Source organism: Sphaeroforma arctica (assembly GCF_001186125.1).
Source record: "Sphaeroforma arctica JP610 unplaced genomic scaffold supercont1.425, whole genome shotgun sequence".
In the NCBI taxonomy this organism is placed as follows: Eukaryota; class Ichthyosporea; order Ichthyophonida; genus Sphaeroforma; species Sphaeroforma arctica.
This window is the reverse complement of record NW_014040133.1, coordinates 34,378-53,450: the sequence shown is the minus strand read 5'-3', so window position 1 is coordinate 53,450 and position 19,073 is coordinate 34,378. Positions and strand designations below refer to the sequence as shown.

Below are 19,073 nucleotides of genomic sequence, written 5' to 3'. Positions count from 1 at the left end.
ATATATATATATATATATATTATGTGTGACATATATATATATATATATATATAAATATATATATATATATTATGTGTGACCATATATATATATATATATATATATTATGTGTGACCATATACATATATGATGTATTCACTTGGTACATCTACAAAATCTTGAACTCTGCAGATATGTCTATTTGATGACTTTTTTTTTAAGACTGACATTTTCTAACTGGTATGTAGATGGAGCTTCAAGTTATTGCATGAAATTTCAATTGATTCCAACCTTGTGCCCAAAACTTGGTGGGAAACATCGGGGGCACAACTTTTTCTACGAGTTTACATAGACGAAGACCTGTAAAGTGTGAATATACATCGTCGTCGTTCGTAAATTGTCCTCCTTTATAATAGCTTTGTACGTGGTTCAAGAGATGTTAAATAGGAAGAAGAAATTAGTGGAAATTAGCGAAGTGATGGGTTAAAAAATGTGACTACTGAATTTGCTTCTTTGATGGTGCTCGCGAGATGTCAATTTGCTTCACGGTTGTGCGGATTTTGTGATATTTTTATTTGTATGATCGATCAGTGCAGAGTACTGCATAGAAAACAAAACCAACATCTTACCGTCAAATAACTTAGTGCGGCTATACACGATTCTAAGGAACGTTCCCGTTCATCAACGGAATAAATCCCAGTGAGAATCGGGCGGTGCGTGCCCTTTGTATTGTCAAGATTCCTGATCGCAGACTTTGTTCTCTTGTTTGAGTTTTATTCAACAATATCATGTTGTTACAATAGCAACATGTATCTGTTGAAATTGTGCAATACTGGTGTTCGGATGCATGCACCAAATATAAGGAAAAGCTTTGTGAGGAGGGTAGTTGATGCCCTATATTGAAAAACAGTCTGCAACAATCAATTGATCAGCTGTATCTACACTGCCAAAAAAAATTCAATACTATCCAGGTAAATAGTGACCAATCATCTTCGTTTCACGTATCAGGGATGCTACTACGCGCGCACTCCAACTCAGGTGAACGAATCAGTTTATTACACTTCACTTTTGGGCTTTGTTTGTCGTCATCAGAGGTATACCAAATTGATGCTTTTCTACAACCATATATTTTTCTATTTCTATACTTGAGGTAGCTGCTAGTGAGACACTCCAAATGTATGATACCGTTATTTGTGTTTATTAGGACGCAATTTTCGGCTTGTAAGACTAATCAATCGTTTCGGTTTGTGTGTATCCAGCTTCTCATTTAAAACTATTACTAATTATAAAACTAAGGGCCCTCGGAGGCTCGACCCCTCGATCGCATTGAAGCTATCCACAGGTTTGGTCGATAAAGTCGCCATACAGATTTAACTCGAGCATCAACGCTACTTCTCGCGCCACATCTTTAAGCGCCGAGAAAAGCTCGTCAAAAGAGGCATCGACGCTTTGTTCCACCCGCATCTTCAAAGTGTGTCCAATATTTAAGGAATGTGAAGCTAATTTTAATATATACTTATCAACCATGGCAATTGCCCTGTAGAATGCCAGTTCACTGTCTTTCTCGCCTAGGGTTCTTTGTCTCAGTACCTTCAGCTTCTCGAATTCGACAAGGTACTGTATATTCTCTTCACACGCGTGGGCCGTTGCATATTGCAAGAAAGCATTTTTTAGTTTTCTATACCGGTCGTGCTCGCCCGACAAGACTTCTGTCATTTGCGGATGCTCATGTCCCACGAGCGGCTTGGATCCTAGCAGGGTGCTTTTAGGTGGAGAGCTGCCCATCCTTCGCAATATACCGATATAGATCGAGTTACCCTTGCTTTTGACCCTCTCACTGTGTTGTAGATATATAGTATCTGATGAACTTAACGAGCCTAAACTGTCTGCGCACAGTTTTCTATGCCCTAGTTGTTCAGTTAGTTTGCTATTCCGGTAGCATCTCAACTCGATCATATTTCGTATAGTCAAGGTGTAATATTGTGACCGCATGGATGTAGTGAACGATCATGTTATGATGAAGCTTTGTAATATAGAAGCTCACGAAATTTGTAACAGCTCTAGACTCAGCTAGAGAAAGTCTGGGGGAAAGGCAAACGGGGTTGGGAATGCAATCGAGATGCATATGGTCGTCAAGCGCGGCTTTTCGCACCTTGGGGCCGAAGCTTCAGGCGAATGTGGAATTGAGGATGCTTAATTACCCTCGCACGAAACATTGTAAATATTCTAAATATAATCATGATACAATAGCTGAGCTCGCAAATGAGCAAAAAGAAGAAAAGGCAACCAAAAGTACAAAGGCGCAATCTGTAATACCGAATCTCGGATTGTCTCCTTTTTATCATTTTTTTAAAGTATACTTGTTAATTTTTATAGCGCTATTGCCATTTGTTAATATCACTTTTATAATAAAGCGACAGCAAATTATTATATAGATAGAATAGAAATATCTCCAAGGAGATACCCGTAAACTGCAAAGTGCTAACAACTTTCACAAGTCGTCGAAACAGTTAAAATAACGAACACATAAATATCACAGAATACTCCTTACACCCCACTTTTTACAATCTACTCTATTGTTGTTTTTTTAAAAGCGAAACAAACATATTTTTATTTTTATTTCTGTCACTGGCTGTGTAGTGCGCCACAGCACACAAAAATATAAGACAAATTTGTCCACAGTTCACAGACTCCACACTCCACGCACAACAAGGACCACAAGACACAACAAGTGAGAACAGATTACGTTTATTTATCTTACGCACGAAATATCTATTACCCACTGAAAATTGAAGAAAAAAATGGCTACGGCAAATTCAAAATTGAATATAGATAATTAAGTTAATACATGTATCTCACCAATCATGGGTCAGGAGTGATCAGTGGGGGGTGAGGGGGGGGGGAAGTCAGTATCCAATATAAAGCTTATCGTAATTGCTCCTGATATCGGAGTAGGATTTTTTTTCCAATTTAGAACTCTCAAGAGAAGACTTCAGCTATGAGTTAGACATAAGACGTCTACCTGTCGAAATCTGAGACTCTGTCACTCTGAGGACTGATGCGTGGTAGTCGGCTAGCCCTGAGGCCTGAGGCCTGAGCCCCTGACAGCTCCAGTGCTCTCAGAAGCCCTGGGGCCTGGCGATAATATCTCGCGACTCGCCAATTGGTTCAGTCATCACTCACTGACTCATTGTCCATTGACTATGAGAGTTGAGACTATGAGTATGAGGTCTGAGGTCTCCCAGGACCCAGACTCTAGAGTCCCAGTTCCAGACTCCGAGTCGCTTTGAAGAGTCAGATCTACGAAGAAGTAAAGAAGTTGACCACGTGTAGGCATGTATGTACCCGAACCCCCCAGACTCAGAGTCCACCACCAGTCCACACTCCGCACTCCACCGGACCACCATGGACCTGCAGTCCATCTCTCTCTACTAGAGAGTAGAGAGTAGGCATCTACACAATGATCGTACCTTATGATGTCCATCTCCATCCGGGGCTTATTACGCTAAGCGTAAACACGTTTTCAAAACATTGCGTTAGCGGTACGCCTGATACGTTTTCGACCTAGGCGATGAAGACTGCCAATATATTGGCAAATGTTACCCAACTATATTTGTCAAAATTTGAACGAATACCACTGATATATAAATTGAACTGTCAGTTTTGGATCCGGACCAATGTATAATTGAGCACAGTTCCTGAATTCCTGTTTTTTGCAGTTCTCATTTTAGAAACACCAAAATGAATACGGTATGCGTAAAAACTTTTATAATTGTGTGCGTTAACGTAAAACGTAGTACGTTTTCAGCTACATACCTTGTACGTTATGAGGCCTGTCGCCATCAGCAATTCAAGTAGTCAAACTGCACAACACAAGAGAAGTGAGAGAAAGAGAGTAGAAGGAGAGATCTTCCTCCCGTTTCATGATATGTGTATTGTGTTATTTGTGCAGTAAAACAGTAAATCAACATGCACCACTCAGCAGTCAGCACTCTGAGAGACTGTACTCTGTACTCTGTACTCTGTACTCTGTAGTAGACTGTCGGCGGCTCGGAGTCCGGGAGTTAGCCACTTGGCGCCTTGTGGGGGCCGGCGGTGATTCCCAACTGTGATTTCAGATTTCTGAAGTGTGAACTGACATCTATTTTAAGTATGCCTATGGTTGACGACTGTATTTTTATTATTATTAAATACTATTGATGTCTCACAACATCACAAATAAAAGTGTAATGACTAACTGTATTTACATAAATACTAAATACATAGGCTATGCCGCTATGCTGAATGTACTAAAAAATAATTGAAATAATTGACTCAACAAGGCTTGTCAAACATAGTTTTAAAAATGCCCCTATGTACATACCCTGGTGAGTCCTGGTCCCTGTCAGTGCTCTACGGCCTATAGATATATATCTCAAATCTAAATCTTGGGTCTTGGGACTTGGAGTTGGTCTTGCGATGACCCTTCAATATGGCTATTTTTTTTTAAAAACATTTTGTTTTACAAAAGAGTGAAGGCTTGATGCCTGATCAGTGATCAGTGATGGCCTGTGAATTGTGATTACTGATGCCTGTTGCAGACTTGCAGGACAACTAGCCCTGAATTTCGGACATAAAAACCCAAATAAATAGTACCTAAATTGAACAAGCCAGAAACCCTCAGGATTCTACTTTTAGATGACATTTTTAGTGTTTGATTTATATTGGGCCAATACCAATCTGTGACATAAAACTATTTTGTCTTATTCAATTTTTTGTACAGTACTGTAGTATAACAGTACTCTCAAATTGTAAAAAAAACAACGTATTGTTTGTTTTATTTGGCTATGTATTGTTTTCTGAATAATAAAAAACAGAATAAAAACAAATCGTGTGGGATTGGCGACAGCCAAAAGCTCAAACGTTATACGTTATTTTATTTCACAACAGGTTTCCGGCCAATTTTGTATTTTTTTTTACGATAAAGTATAGGGACATGTGGAGGCCGGAAGGCTGAAGCGTCGCTTTCAGTATTAATTATAAACGTGCAACCGTTAATAATATTTTACACGTTCACGTTCTATTAAAAATACTTTTTATTTATGTGGCCCATAACTTATTGACGTCCCGTGGGCCCCTGGGTAATGTCTAATAAATTGGTGAATCAGCAGCCTCGTGTGTGAGAAAACTGATTGGATTCGTGAGTGTAAAAACTGAAGTCGCTCGATGGCTCGAGTCTTAAGTCTCAACTCCCAAGTGTCCACGGTCATGTTCTAAATCGTTCACGTTGATCCATACTGCAATGACACTGACTGCGTTGAACTACTCACGTCTCGTTTACATCTCATTTTATCATTTATCTGAGATAAGAGTCTACACAGATGTGAAAATAGTTTTTTTATTTATCGTTTCAACATGAGATTACTTAGCAACCGATAAGGCTGAGCTGGATAGTATTTTTATGTCAATTTGTCATCGTGTTAAATCATGTGAGATTACTTGGCAACCGATAAAGGTGATTAAGTTGAAAGTCGAGTCATCGCGCTAGAACATGAGAATGAGTGCTATTGGAAAGCCGCGCCATCCTGTAGAACACCGAGATATCACATTATTTGTATGCACACAGCTACCGATAGGGGTGAGTAGTTTTGAAAAGCCAGGCTGATTGCTGGATTCCCATTACCGCCTAAGAAGTGTTTTATTCAATTCTAGCCAAGCACCAAGCTCCATAGTACACGTCTCAGTGTCTAGTCTGAGTTAATAAGATTAGTGTACGATCATTGTCTAAATAGCCTATGATCACAAGTTTCAATGTTGGCTTCTAATATTACAGTGCGAATTAAGCACATTAGCTACCGAGTTTGGCATCTGATACGTCTGTTTTGAACACTATTTAGATGGGTCACTAGCTACCGATTCTGGCATCGGATATATCTGGTGTGAATACTATTTCGATGGGTTTTGGGATATATATAAATTTCAATGATGCACACTCGCTTTGAAAGATACATATGTGCGCCTTTCTCATCGATAGTCGATTCGTAGGTACATATATACAAGGGAGAATATAATTTGGACTGAAAGAAGACCTTTTTGTCCATCGAATCATTTGCTACCAGGAGATTTGTAATTCGCCGACTACTGGGGATATCAATTTATTATTGTTGTTTCAAAAGAGCATCAAAATCCTTGAATATACGGTGAATACGGCACGCAAAATCGTATCCATTCGTGAGCGAGGAATACAACGTCGAGGGAAAAACGAGCGAATTGTCCATTGCATCAATTTGCTACCAGGAAATTTGTTGTTTGTATTAGACGTCGACAAATGACAAAAACCCACCCCCCAAGTCAATAAATGCGGTGAATACGGCACGGCACATCGTATCCATTCGGCAGCTTATGTCGTATCTTGGTTAAATAAATATTCATTTTACTGATTTAGTTGGGGTAACGCTCAAGTACATGGGCCACTCCTTGGCCTCCGGCAGCGCAAGCAGCTAGTAACGCGAATGTGCCGTCCTCGTGGATTAATCGGTTGGCAGCTGTGGTGGTAATACGGCCGCCAGTGGCTCCGAAGGGGTGACCGATGGAGAGGGATCCACCCCAAAGGTTAAACTTGTCCATAGGCATGGTTCCAATCTATCAAGTCGAGGGTTGTGAAGATGTAGAAAAGGTTTGAGAGGCGGGAAGTCAAAGGAAGATGGGTATGTGGATCTATATCGTCGGACTGGTAGAGCAACTACCGCTTATACACCAATATACTAGTTTCGATCGATAGCATGTAGTCAAATACTTTAAGGTCTATCATACCCACGCGTACATCGCACAGTATGCCAGTCCACAACCCTACCTTGTTCTTGCGGCCCATGTGCTCCTGACAGAACTTATCGGACTCCATAGCCGTGATGTTAGACAGAATCTGTCCCGCGAAAGCCTCGTGGTACTCCACCACGTCCATGTCATTCAAACTGAGGCCGGCCATGTCTAGGACCTTACCAGATGCGTATGCAGGGCCGAGAAGTAGCTGATCCTTGGGGTCCTACAGGATGAATGGATTGATGGGTGTTGAAATCCATGATAATGAAGTAGTGAAGCCGCAACTGATTCTTGCGATTACTCAAGCTATATCGGTAGGTAGGTGCTAAGAAATCAGTGATGTGGTAAAAAAATTAATAGAGATGGTACCTGATCCTTGCGATCCTACAGATGAAACGTTGATATTTTCAAACATCGATACACGACGACAGATCTATGTACTATAAACACACTACACTGCAACATAAACCAACGGCATTAGCATTCGGAGGTAGTCACAGATTCACACACATGGATACCGCTCGGCACCAACCCCTAATCCAATCCAGGACATACCAGGGCAACGAACGTGCACTCGCGCAAGTAGGCTAAGGGCTTGAGACCCAGCGCAAGAGCCTTCTCCTCTGACATGATCATGGTGGCGGACGCACCATCCGTCAAGAATGAGGAATTACCCGCTGTGACAGTTCCGTGGGGTTTGACGAAGGCGGGCTTTAGCTTAGCCATCTTCTCGGCGGGGACAATGCGCACACCGTTATCGGCGGTAACGAGCTTGGACTTGCCCGGGACCTGGTTAGTAGTAGTAATATGAGAGTGTGTTAGACACGAAAGTTAGGATGTACGTGGGAGGTATATAAATGATATATGATGGCCCCCCACAAAGCGGTAATAAGAAAATGCGTAGAGCTGCGATGATGCGCTGCTCATATATAAACATTGAATCGTTTACCTTCGTACTGCGACAAACTAAAAATCGGAGTATATGCAAAATAGAGATTCAAAGCATGTTTAACAACAGATTCCGATAGAACCTACACGTTGGGCACCGTAAAGATTGATACTCTACTACTGGAAAGAACATGCGAATACTAACAGTACTTGGTTACTATCTCGAAGTGCACATTAGACTACTAGTAGGCAAAAAACTAAAAAACTTGATGCACTCCATCTAGCTAATATGCTGTGTATGCCGTACCGCCATATGCGAACGTGTACTTCCACATCATACCTTGACAGGGATGATGTCGCGCAATAGACCAGCGTCGAATGCGTCCTTGGCGTTACGGTGAGACATCATGGCGAACTCTGCAGAAGCATAAGAAGAATCCCATGACAAAAATAGATCAGTATAAATAGATACAGATGAAATGGTTCCGAGTCATTGCAGGTGGTGTACAGGCAGGTCACATCACAGACCAAAAATAGACAAATAAAAAACTTCAAATGAATGGATGCAGATTGAATGTTCGTTTCTGTACCTATCTCACCCAGACAAGACATCACGTTTCGAAATAAACTTTCACACCCCATCTTTAATATGCGTGTCTGACCTCTCTACCACCATCTAAACTGCATACAACCAATAATATATACATATACATATATGCATGTATATGTACATATACACACACACATATATATATATATATATATAGACACTCAGTGAAGTTCACATAAGAATGCTAGTAATACGAGATATCGCATGTGATCATAAACACTTCACAACGTAAATATACCACATACCATACTGACCATAGACACTCGGACGTATTCATACCGCGAGTCTATGTTCATGTTCATAGGTACCTTATACCGTACGATCACGTATAAACACTTTATCACCTACCATCTTGAGCCTCGCGTGAGATGCCAAAGGCTGTGCACAGACGGTCGGCAGAGTGTCCCATGATCTCTCCGGTGGAGAACTCAGCAACAGCTGGAAGCTCAAGACCGATATCTGAGCCCTTGAGCTTGCGGGCAAGTCCGAATAGGCCAGCGGGACCTATTTTTAGAAAGAGTGATAGATTTATATTAATATTTAGAACGAGTACTCTGAAAATCACCGCGGTACACTCGCTGAATCAGTGCGGTTTGATGGTGGGCTAATGAAACTCAACCAAGGCTGCTACGATATTTAAAAATGAGCGCAACTACTTCATCTAAATTCTTCGACGTCTCAGGTTATACAGCTTCGGTATTCTGCTCCCATCTTGCAGTGTATTAGATACAAATAAGTATGTGTAGCAAAGGCACATAGGAAATGCGATCGGGTTCTACAGCCTAAGCTACTTCCCACATATACGGAACGAGTAATCACAATGTCCTCATTGCCCTCACAGTGCGCAACAGAAGCAGAAGTAGTCTATTGATTGGTGTTGGGCGAGTCGGGAGAATGATAGCTGCACAACATCTAGCTATACAATTAGGCCGCAAATTACAATTAGCTACAAATAGGATTCAGAATTGTAAGACCAACACACATAGTCTTAGCGTGTTTCCGTACCTATACTGCCCAAGCCTTCCGGTTAATAGAGGCAAACTGCTTACTAGCGTAACACAAACAAACCTAGAGCTCACCAGCAGGTCACTCATGCATGCACCCTTCAATAATAAATATGAGAATGATATACTGTTGGACAGACAGATAATGCATACAGATGCGTACCTTTAGCCTTCTGTGACGCTAGAAGAGTCTTTCTGAGGGGTCGACTGAGACGGATAGGTACATCGGACATTGTCTCGGAACCTATGAACAAGCGGGTAAAAGAAAAGAAAAATTAGTTCACAAGGTACATGAACACCTGAACAGATGAACATCTGTGGTGTCAATTCGTATGCATATACATTCATAGTACACATAAACTTGGAAGACCAACTTTGCAGATCCGTACGATATACGCAGCAAGGCTATTCAGTAATTCGATCGGCTTAGAAAGCAGATACAGCGCGAGCTACTGCCCACATATACGGAACGAGGAATTCAAATGTCTTCATTGCCATCAGTCTGTCTTATTGTATTAGATTATATGCACATACATACATAAATAGGTCATAACTACCAAGACAGAGCAACATAAGCACACTTTGATAATACTCCCGAGACAGGGCCGCAGTGTATGCAAGAACCTCAAGCTGTCTGGGTATGATGGCATAAAAGTATACCATATACATCACAACTCAACATCGATCAATAACACAACTTCGTCAACAAGGAATGGGCCACGGTGTCTGTAACTGTCCTGTTCAAGTTGAATGACTGATGTATACAAGGCCACCAAGTATTTCAACCTCGAATACATTTTAGGGTTTAGGGTTTATAAGACTAGAATAGAACATGCAGAGCCAAATTGACCTACATACCTCCAGCAATGCATATATCGGCGTTGCCTAGCTGAATCATCTGCATGGCTGATTGAATGGCTACATTAGCAGAGATGCATGCCAGAGTTACGGTGTTCGAGGGAACGGTATCGGGGATACCGGCGCTAAGAGAGGCCTGCAGAGTGGTACAGAAGTGGAAGTGGAGGTCAGTATTCGTTACAGTATACGTATAGGTACATGTCCTATGCCATTATTTGTATACATGTCCAGTGTCCCATGTCATGATATGCATACATGGCAACCATGTTTTTGTAGTTATGGTCACAGATGTGCACGGTTGATAAAGGTTTGTAGTACACAGTATCGTATTAAAACACTGAAATAAAAAGCCCACAAATGTAGAGAGCAAGGTTGAAAATACCATATACTGGAAAACGCTAAACTGTGTACCATCATAGTAACCCTGGCTGAGCCAAGCATCATTGGATAAACTATATGCTGAATATCACCGTTATATACTGTTTCCTGTAGCAGATTCAACCCCAACCCTTACGACATCACGAGTGCTGTTTGCACTATGGTATGCTTAAAGCCTAATGGCTGCTCTGCGGAAGCTTATAACTATAACAATGCGAACGAACAGATACACCCATGAAACTTTTCACTATTCTTCGGACGGATTGAGTACATACATACATACATATATATAACACACACATATATATATATATATATATACATATATATACACACACACACATATATATATACATATATCAATATATAAATTTATACATACATATGTACATATGTATCTGTACACACTCATATAAATCCCTGCGAGATACCAAACACACACCACTCACCTCACGCGCAATGTTGCTGGTCTTGGCATCCTGGATTACCGTACCCGCGGTTATGTAGTCAATGTCGGCCGGGTTGATATCAACACGGTCCAATAAGCCGGAGAAGGCATATCGCAGCAAATCATAGGCCATAAGGTCATTGTATTCAGTGCCACTCACACAGAACGGAGTTCGCACACCCTCAACAAGCACTACATTGCGACCGATACGCTTCTTCTCGACCTTAACGGCGGGGGCTGTGGGTGGGTGTGAAATGAACAGGTGTGGGTTGTATGTTGTATGTACATGTATAGCAAGCACTTGTGATTATATAAATATATATAAACAGATCAGTGTCGGACGATAAGGCTGTATGTTTGTGCCTCTAGTTTGACAAAAAAATGTACGCGTATATAATATAAACCATCGGGGGTGGTTGGGGATATGATTAAGATTTAAATAAACAAGTAATGGAACGCGCATGTGATGAACATGTGGCAGCAATCCTTTAAATAGAGTGCGAGGTAGTTGCGTGAGGAATTATTCGTAGAACACGAATAACACACCAGTAGTGCATCCCGAGATTATTATTAGTATAACATTACAGCAAACATACATGCATATATATGCACATATATACATATTGAGATTAATAAAAAAATAACATCTGCGTTGCATATTGGTTTTCTGTTATTCTAAGGTAGTAAATTCATAATCCACACTTGAAATAGCACCACTGGCTTGATATTGAAACAGTGCTACAGACATTTAAAATATAGAATCAACATGTCATGTCTGTAATAGCATACTTTATTCCAAGTGAACAACTTGGAACACACAGTCGCGTGTCGTGACACTTAATGGATTTTTATAACTCTTGTTTGGGATGTGCGTGCGCCTGTGTGACTGTGTTCCATGTATGTAGATGTGCTGGTAGTCGAAGACGTTGTTTCCGAAAATGCAATGCCACCAGCGACGGAAATGCATGCAGATATACACACGCAGACTCTATCAAGTAGCAACAGTAAGCAGCCACACAATTTTTCAGGGGTAATATATGTAGTATATAATATAAGCCAAGCGGAGTCATAAATATATAAATATATAAATATATGTATGTAAACGATATAGAATATACATATACATATAAATATACATCTATATACATATATAATGTGGGCAGTCTGGGATACCACGATTGTATAGTCAGAATTGAACAATAAATCCGAGCTTGTATATACAGATACACGGATAGAATAGCCGTGTACTCTACTACATGGTTTGCAAGTGGTAGAAGCAACCATTCCAATTGCCGACACTTTGCCTGGCTATATTCAAACAACCTATATGTTTACTTAACCTTTGCTGAATCAATGCATATGTAAACTTCACAACGTAGTGAATATAGTCAATCTCCACTAAAATATCATCTACCGTACTCAACTTGACCTAGGCCTTTGTTGCCATAGAAGAGCCTACAGATCAATACATTGATGCACATTATAAATATCAATGTTGATTCCAATGTTTATTGGGATACTACAAACCGTAATGATACTCCACTAAACTAACCTACTCCTGTCCGTTGAAACAGTGTCTCTGTAAAACTTGAAAAAGAATATACAATGATGTATGTAATACTCTATGTAACAAATAAATTGTTTCTTAACCAACTCAATTCAAATAAATCTTTAATTTAACTTACCCTTGTTAGCCTTGGCCTGTTTTGCCTTGGTGCTTGTGGCCATAGATGCAACGGCGATCTTGGATACCACTGGGGTGGCACCTACAGTCCTGGAAGCTACACTCTGCAAAAACATCTTTAATTATATGTATGTAGTGTGTGTATTGTATGTGTGTGTGATACGCGAGCACTTGTGGAGGGAGTGTGTAGTCGTGTGTACGTGCTGCTCCTGTGTATACTATATTTATATTACTTTATTATAGTCACCACTCACCAGCTGGTTGTTGGGTGTGTGCCTGGCCTGTGTGGGTTGTTAGTTGTTGCTGTCACATAGAATTTAACCGAGATGTCAGCCCTTTTGCAAATGGTGTCATAGAAATCGCAGGGGAGCGAAAACGTACTGGGTTGGTGTTTGATAAAAGGCATAAATTAGCTATCCCGTTTTGTACTGCCAGCACGTCCCATGGACGAGCTGGAAAAAACGTAAAATCATTGTTTTGTATTTCTGAATATATGACACGAGCAGTGGTCAAACTGGAGCTATAAATAAAATGAAATAAAATCTGGTTGATGTTTCATCCACATTCCACAGAATCCACAGTTCCACACACACACACTCTCTCTCTCTCTGAAACAGTGACAACTGACAACTGACAACTGACAACACAAGAGAGAAGAGCAAAAGTGAGAAGAGACACCCTCAGAGGCTCAGGCGCTCAGCCCTGCGCTCAGCCCTGCCTGATGCCTCTACCATCACATGGTAGAGATCACGCTTCGCGGGATCCGGGGCCCCGGGGTACCGGACGAGGGGTGTAGGACGTCCCTCTTTTAGAGTCCCTCCAGGCCTCCACCGTGAAACTATCCTACGAACCCTAAGCGACATTTGACATTGCTACATATTTTTGTCATTTGACATTTTGACAAATGACGTAACTGTGTATTGGAATATTCTCACAATTCGAATTCACTTACTGTGGGCAATTAGACATAGCTATGCAACATGTTCACATTCGAATACACTTACTATGTGAGTGTCTGTCTATATATGAAATATGCTCACACTCGAGTATACTGACTGTGCGTATGTAGACATAAATATGCAACAAGTTAGCATTCGAATATAACTCGGGTTTTCCACTACTTGCGAGTAGTAGGAAGCGTAAATGCTACTCTCATAGATTGAAAGTCACCTGCCATACTCCCTTATATGCCAAATTTCAAAAGAGTCACTCAAATTAATAATATATGAATATTGGGATAGGAGAATTAAAAGCTTGCGATTACAAACTTGTTCTTAAATATTCATCATACATGTGTAGTATCTAAGGGGTATAAACTTGTACAAAGTATCATGTTTGAGTTGATTAGATAATACATAGATTGTTTTTCGTCTTCGAACTAGCCTTCGAATTTTGCACTTTTACAAATCATAGACCGCGCGTATGTATCCAGGGTTGGTACCTTTATATAGTTAAAGAAAATAAGCGATAAATGCACTCGTATTGAACGTGGAATACGAAATGTGTCATATATCCAGTTCGCTTAAGATATTAGCACTCATATTAGACGCTTATATCGAAGTACACTCTAGAGTATACTTCAGCACTTCTGATGTATGCTGGATTGACCCTGAAATGACCACACATACAAAAGTATTTTTAAAGTACTGAATCTTCGGTGATAGCTAACCACTAAGTACTCTGTTGTTTCGGGTGACATATTGTTTTCGACACTCAAATTGCAGTCTCTCGTTGTCAGATAGCACTTATTTGAATCAAAGCCACACCAAACACTGAAGGGGCGGTCGAAATGACTGAAACGAATCCACAGATTTCATAGTAGGTATCATTAACTCCAAGGCCCTCGAAGTATTTCCATGTATTTCGCTTGAAATAGATCTATTTACCAATTACAGCTATGGTGAGTGCCTCTATTCTGCGTGAGCAGCCATTTAGCTGGAACTGCACCCGTACATACATGTCTTTAGACTAATCAGTACTCGGAGGTCGTTCTATTTCATCCTTGGAAGTAACAAGAGTAGTTGAGATCTACCGCAGTCTCCTCAGCCCGACGTCGCACAACGAACCTCAATAATAGATTGTGCTCGGCTACTACCTAATTGGCGAGAAAGATGATATGTATGTTCCAAGTCTTAGATACTTTAGTATCAGCCATGAACGTCGGAACTAGTTGGCGTAAACTGAAGCACTAGCATAGGTATTTTGAATGTCAAACTATTGAACAAGACAGGTACAAGATTGCGTTCTGTTTATTCCCCGAATCCAAACACCGACACTCACTTCGAAGACTGAAGAGTACAGTACAATATCAACGGGTCCCGGCCTAATAACAGCCCAAAATCGATCAGATTTACAAAAAGTTGGCAAGGAATTCAGCGCCGTACAGTTGTAGTTACCCCAAGCGTCTGGTCAGTGAACTGAATCATTAAGTGTATGAGTTTCCCTGTGAGACGCAAGACCTATATTCCCTGTCTCAGCCCAAAAGGGATTTCAAAGAAGCGGTTATGAACTTGCTCCGAATACATCCCCTATGTACAGGAATGTACACTGTCCATGTATGTCCACGAGTCCAAATTACCGGCACGCACATCCTGACTCATGCAGCATTTTAACTCTTTACATTATTGCGAAACTTGTTTGTGGACAAGTGGCCAGTCTTTCTTATTGGCCTGGCGCTGTGTGGATGCGGTCAGAATGCCAGCCATACGGCTGTCAGCCCTTCTAGGCAGGCTCGCTTATTTCCACCAGCACTGAGTGGGTGTGGCTATCTGGTATGCACAACTATAATAAAATCTTTCTGATAGGTATGAACCAGATATCCCAAGATCATAAAATGCCGGCAATAAGGCTGTCAGCTGTTGTGCTGACTATGTTTCTGGTCTAGACAGGTTCGCTGATGCCCGTATGCTGTGTGTGGGTGAGATCCGAAAGCCAGCACCTCGGCCAGATGAGATGGGTGGGACTGCGGGGTGGTCAGGACACCCTTCCAGTGTACGTGCGCGGTACTCCGGAATCACTGGTGGAAGTGCTTTAAACACAGATTTGATTGGGTGTGAACAAGCGCAATATTCGGGAATCATTGCTCTGGAACTATTGATGGGAAGTAAACAGGCACAAGCCGCTAATACGGGGCGGATTCAAACGGAGGATATACAGTACGCACCATGGCCGTTACAAGCGTTCTGGTACCAAATAGATACGGTTTTCGCCTGTCCCCGCTGAGAACAGCTAGGTCTGACATTCATCCCGCTCTCATTATGAAGTACAATCCACACGCATGCCGGATGGGAACATTGGGGAATATATACGGGTGCAGAAGCAAGGCATACTTTACGTCGACGTCGTGCCTTCTACGAGTTTGACAGCAAACACTCCGCGCGCGGAGTTGAAGCAAAGTATCCGCCTGTCCGCCTGCAATGTAGTACAGTGCATGATAAATATCACTGTGTGAGTGTTACGGATATATGCCCTTCACTTTGTTTAGGAAGCACTACTTGTTCTGAATCCAGGTCGTATGTGTGAAGGAAGCACAAGAAACAGATAGACGGCGCAAGTTATTATACCGCAAGGCAGGGTGAGGTGTTAGAGAAACAAGTGCCATTAACAACGCAACGTACTACTTTAGAAAATAAAAAATGGTGTGACTAGCTCCTATTCGACTCTGCCTTCATCACTACGTGCAATGCGTCCGACCATTTCACCGCGAGACATGTCGGTGACAACTATGTCACGCCATAATGCGGATTCCCACGGAGTCATTGACAAGTACGAAATACAATAATTTGTATACATATGAACTGACATATGCTCACTTGTGTATACATATGCACGCGCAAACATACATCTGATAGAAGAGATAATAATTCGTATGCCCACGGCGTAAGTCAACAGGTACGATACACAATAGATTGATGCGCACACGGAAACGTATACGCACACACATGCATACACATGCAATTAGGCGTACGTATGTATAGCTTTCTAGCCGATGTTCAGTATACATTTAGCTCAGCCCTAAACCCTAATTTATGGCACATCGATGGCTACATTACATACTCCATTAATCAGCACATAGTTCCTAAAAAAAGTAATCCAGTTTGCGACACGCACCCATATCCATATACAACAACATACATACACAACCATGTACAAGTTGAGTGACACGGTAAGCCTTTAGAGTTTGCTCAGACATACCTTAGCCGCAGCTTGCAGATCGCTTAGAAGTACCAGTCCTTCTGTGATTGTACCGGCCACTAGTAACTCACTTCGTTGAACACCCGCGAGCAACCCACAACTCACAGGCGGAGTCACGAGCTCGCCTGCATCCTATACGGTCCAACACAGATACATATTACATTAGTATCAATCTATACGGCTCAACTCAGATATATAGGATATCAGTAACAACCTATATGGTACAACACAGTTATATAAGATATCACTAAATGCACATTATACTTTGTGGACAGTTGACATTGACGATAACAATACATTTTCGAATGAAACGGGTCAGAGTACGAGATAGACGGATGAGCGAAGCGTCATTATCATTCTTGAATATCTATGTACGACACGACGATATTAGTGATCTATAATGTATCCCACGTGCTGGCGTTGGGGGGACATCGTGCGTACCTAGACCAGTTTGGTCTGACAGAGAGCTTCGAACAATCCATGTGATAGCAATTAGAACCAGTAAACGAATCACAATGGTGATATGCTTGCATCAGCACTCACGTTTTCCACAGCCAGATTGCAGATAGAGGTCTCGGTGATTTCGCCCCGCTCATTGTACAGTACGACATCGAACGCCTGGGATAGTAGAGTAAGAGTGCAGCCTACTCTATTATGATATTTCTTGATCTAGCAAAAGTTAGATAGATGCACATATCAGGTGCAGAAAAAGAAAACGAAAAGGTTTTGATAACCAGGGATGCAAAATCTAGAACAGATTACATGCAAAATCTAGAACAGATTACATGCAAAATCTAAAATAGATTCCAAACATAGACTTCATCTCAGACACACCTTGCCACCTCCAATACTCGCACGCGCACGTGCCTCGTTGTATGTGGTGCGATGAGTGGTTTTGAAGCGCAGAAACACATCACGGCTACATACGGGTTGTGTATCTAGTACAACTTCCAAGTCTGGGATATGTTAGGCATAAATATGTGTAGAACTTAAAAATGAGAATCAAATTGAATTCGATATGTAACTGCAATATACTGTGTACACTGTGAATCTAAGACAAACTGCCCCTGAACATATGCATGGAAAAAAAAGTGCGAGAACTATACGGAGCCAATAGCAGGTTTGTACCTTGCAACTGTGGCGCAGTCCAGGGCACGAATGGCAGGGCCTGTAACTCCACACTTTTGCCATCGAAGAGTAGACGTACCTACGTACAGCAAAGGAATAAGACGATAACGGACACAGGTATGAACATAATCAACAGATACTCACAGTGCCATATGATATTGATGCTTGGTATATATAAACTGTGCTGTAGAACTACACTCGCAACACACGCACCTCTTCATAGCAGCACTGGTTTTGTTGTGTACTGAGAATGGCGCACGCCTTGTGTTCGGGTGTATGCGTCGATGAAGCAGACAATAGACTTCACCTATATTTATACATATATATATAAAACAATAATATATATATAAGAATAATAATAATATAATAATATATATATATAGATATAGATATATATATATATATATACTAATACGTATATACAGTTGTATTATTTATATATACATATATATATATCTATATATATGCGTGTGTTTATTTGTATATATACGCACATATGTGTATTTATATATATATATATATATATATGCATATGTATATGTATATATATATATATATATGCATATGTATATGTATATATATATGTGTGTGTGTGTATAATTATGTATATATATATATATATATATATATATATATTATATATATATGCATATATATATATATATATATATATATATATATATTTATGCATATATATATATATATTTATGCATATATATATATTATATAAATATATATATATATATATATGGGTATAGAACGAACTCTGCGCTCGAAAACAATTCGCTGCATTTGTTTCGGATACTGAGAAATAGCACACGCCTCGCGTTCACTTGCGTGCGCCGATGGAAGCATTGCAGAGAATAGACTCTACACAGGGAATATGTAGTGTTCACATTAACAAAGTAGAAGATTGCAAACACAGAAACATAGACTATACACACACACATATATATATATATATATATATATATATATAGTATATATATATATATATATATATACTATATACGTACGTACGTACGTACGTTACGGTACGGTTCGGTTACCGTTTACCTTACTTAATTAACTAATACTAACTAACTAACTAAGTAGTAGTACGTA

At 40.6% G+C, this 19,073-nt stretch overlaps 4 protein-coding genes across 4 annotated transcripts in view; all 4 read right to left on the bottom strand.

The window, feature by feature from the left end:
- Positions 1-1,161: 1,161 nt before the first annotated feature.
- On the bottom strand, positions 1,162-1,970 carry SARC_06130 (hypothetical protein). The gene has a single exon (XM_014299982.1). It carries the CDS (start codon positions 1,933-1,935, stop codon positions 1,312-1,314), a length of 624 nt encoding a protein of 207 aa, XP_014155457.1. The 5' UTR covers positions 1,936-1,970; the 3' UTR covers positions 1,162-1,311.
- Positions 1,971-3,166: 1,196 nt separating this feature from the next.
- On the bottom strand, positions 3,167-3,822 carry SARC_06129 (hypothetical protein; the record flags this gene model as incomplete). The annotated part of the gene is made up of 2 exons (XM_014299981.1): positions 3,167-3,484; positions 3,796-3,822. The coding sequence occupies 2 exons, from the start codon at positions 3,820-3,822 to the stop codon at positions 3,167-3,169; spliced, it is 345 nt and encodes a 114-aa protein (XP_014155456.1).
- Positions 3,823-5,736: 1,914 nt separating this feature from the next.
- Positions 5,737-12,915, bottom strand: SARC_06128 (trifunctional enzyme subunit beta, mitochondrial). Its single transcript, XM_014299980.1, has 9 exons — positions 12,649-12,915; positions 10,965-11,200; positions 10,138-10,273; positions 9,443-9,523; positions 8,624-8,779; positions 8,006-8,082; positions 7,333-7,566; positions 6,812-7,000; positions 5,737-6,600 (listed from the first exon to the last, which is right to left on the bottom strand). The coding sequence occupies exons 1-9, from the start codon at positions 12,761-12,763 to the stop codon at positions 6,400-6,402; spliced, it is 1,425 nt and encodes a 474-aa protein (XP_014155455.1). The 5' UTR covers positions 12,764-12,915; the 3' UTR covers positions 5,737-6,399.
- Positions 12,916-15,977: 3,062 nt separating this feature from the next.
- Positions 15,978-19,073, bottom strand: part of SARC_06127 (hypothetical protein) — a gene marked incomplete at both ends in the record, with an annotated part of 3,263 nt that continues 167 nt past the window's right edge. The window contains 6 exons of the mRNA XM_014299979.1: positions 15,978-16,058; positions 16,842-16,973; positions 17,385-17,459; positions 17,676-17,797; positions 17,970-18,048; positions 18,179-18,276. Coding sequence (XP_014155454.1) covers positions 15,978-16,058; positions 16,842-16,973; positions 17,385-17,459; positions 17,676-17,797; positions 17,970-18,048; positions 18,179-18,276 — 587 coding nt within the window. The remainder of the gene's footprint in view (positions 16,059-16,841; positions 16,974-17,384; positions 17,460-17,675; positions 17,798-17,969; positions 18,049-18,178; positions 18,277-19,073) is intronic.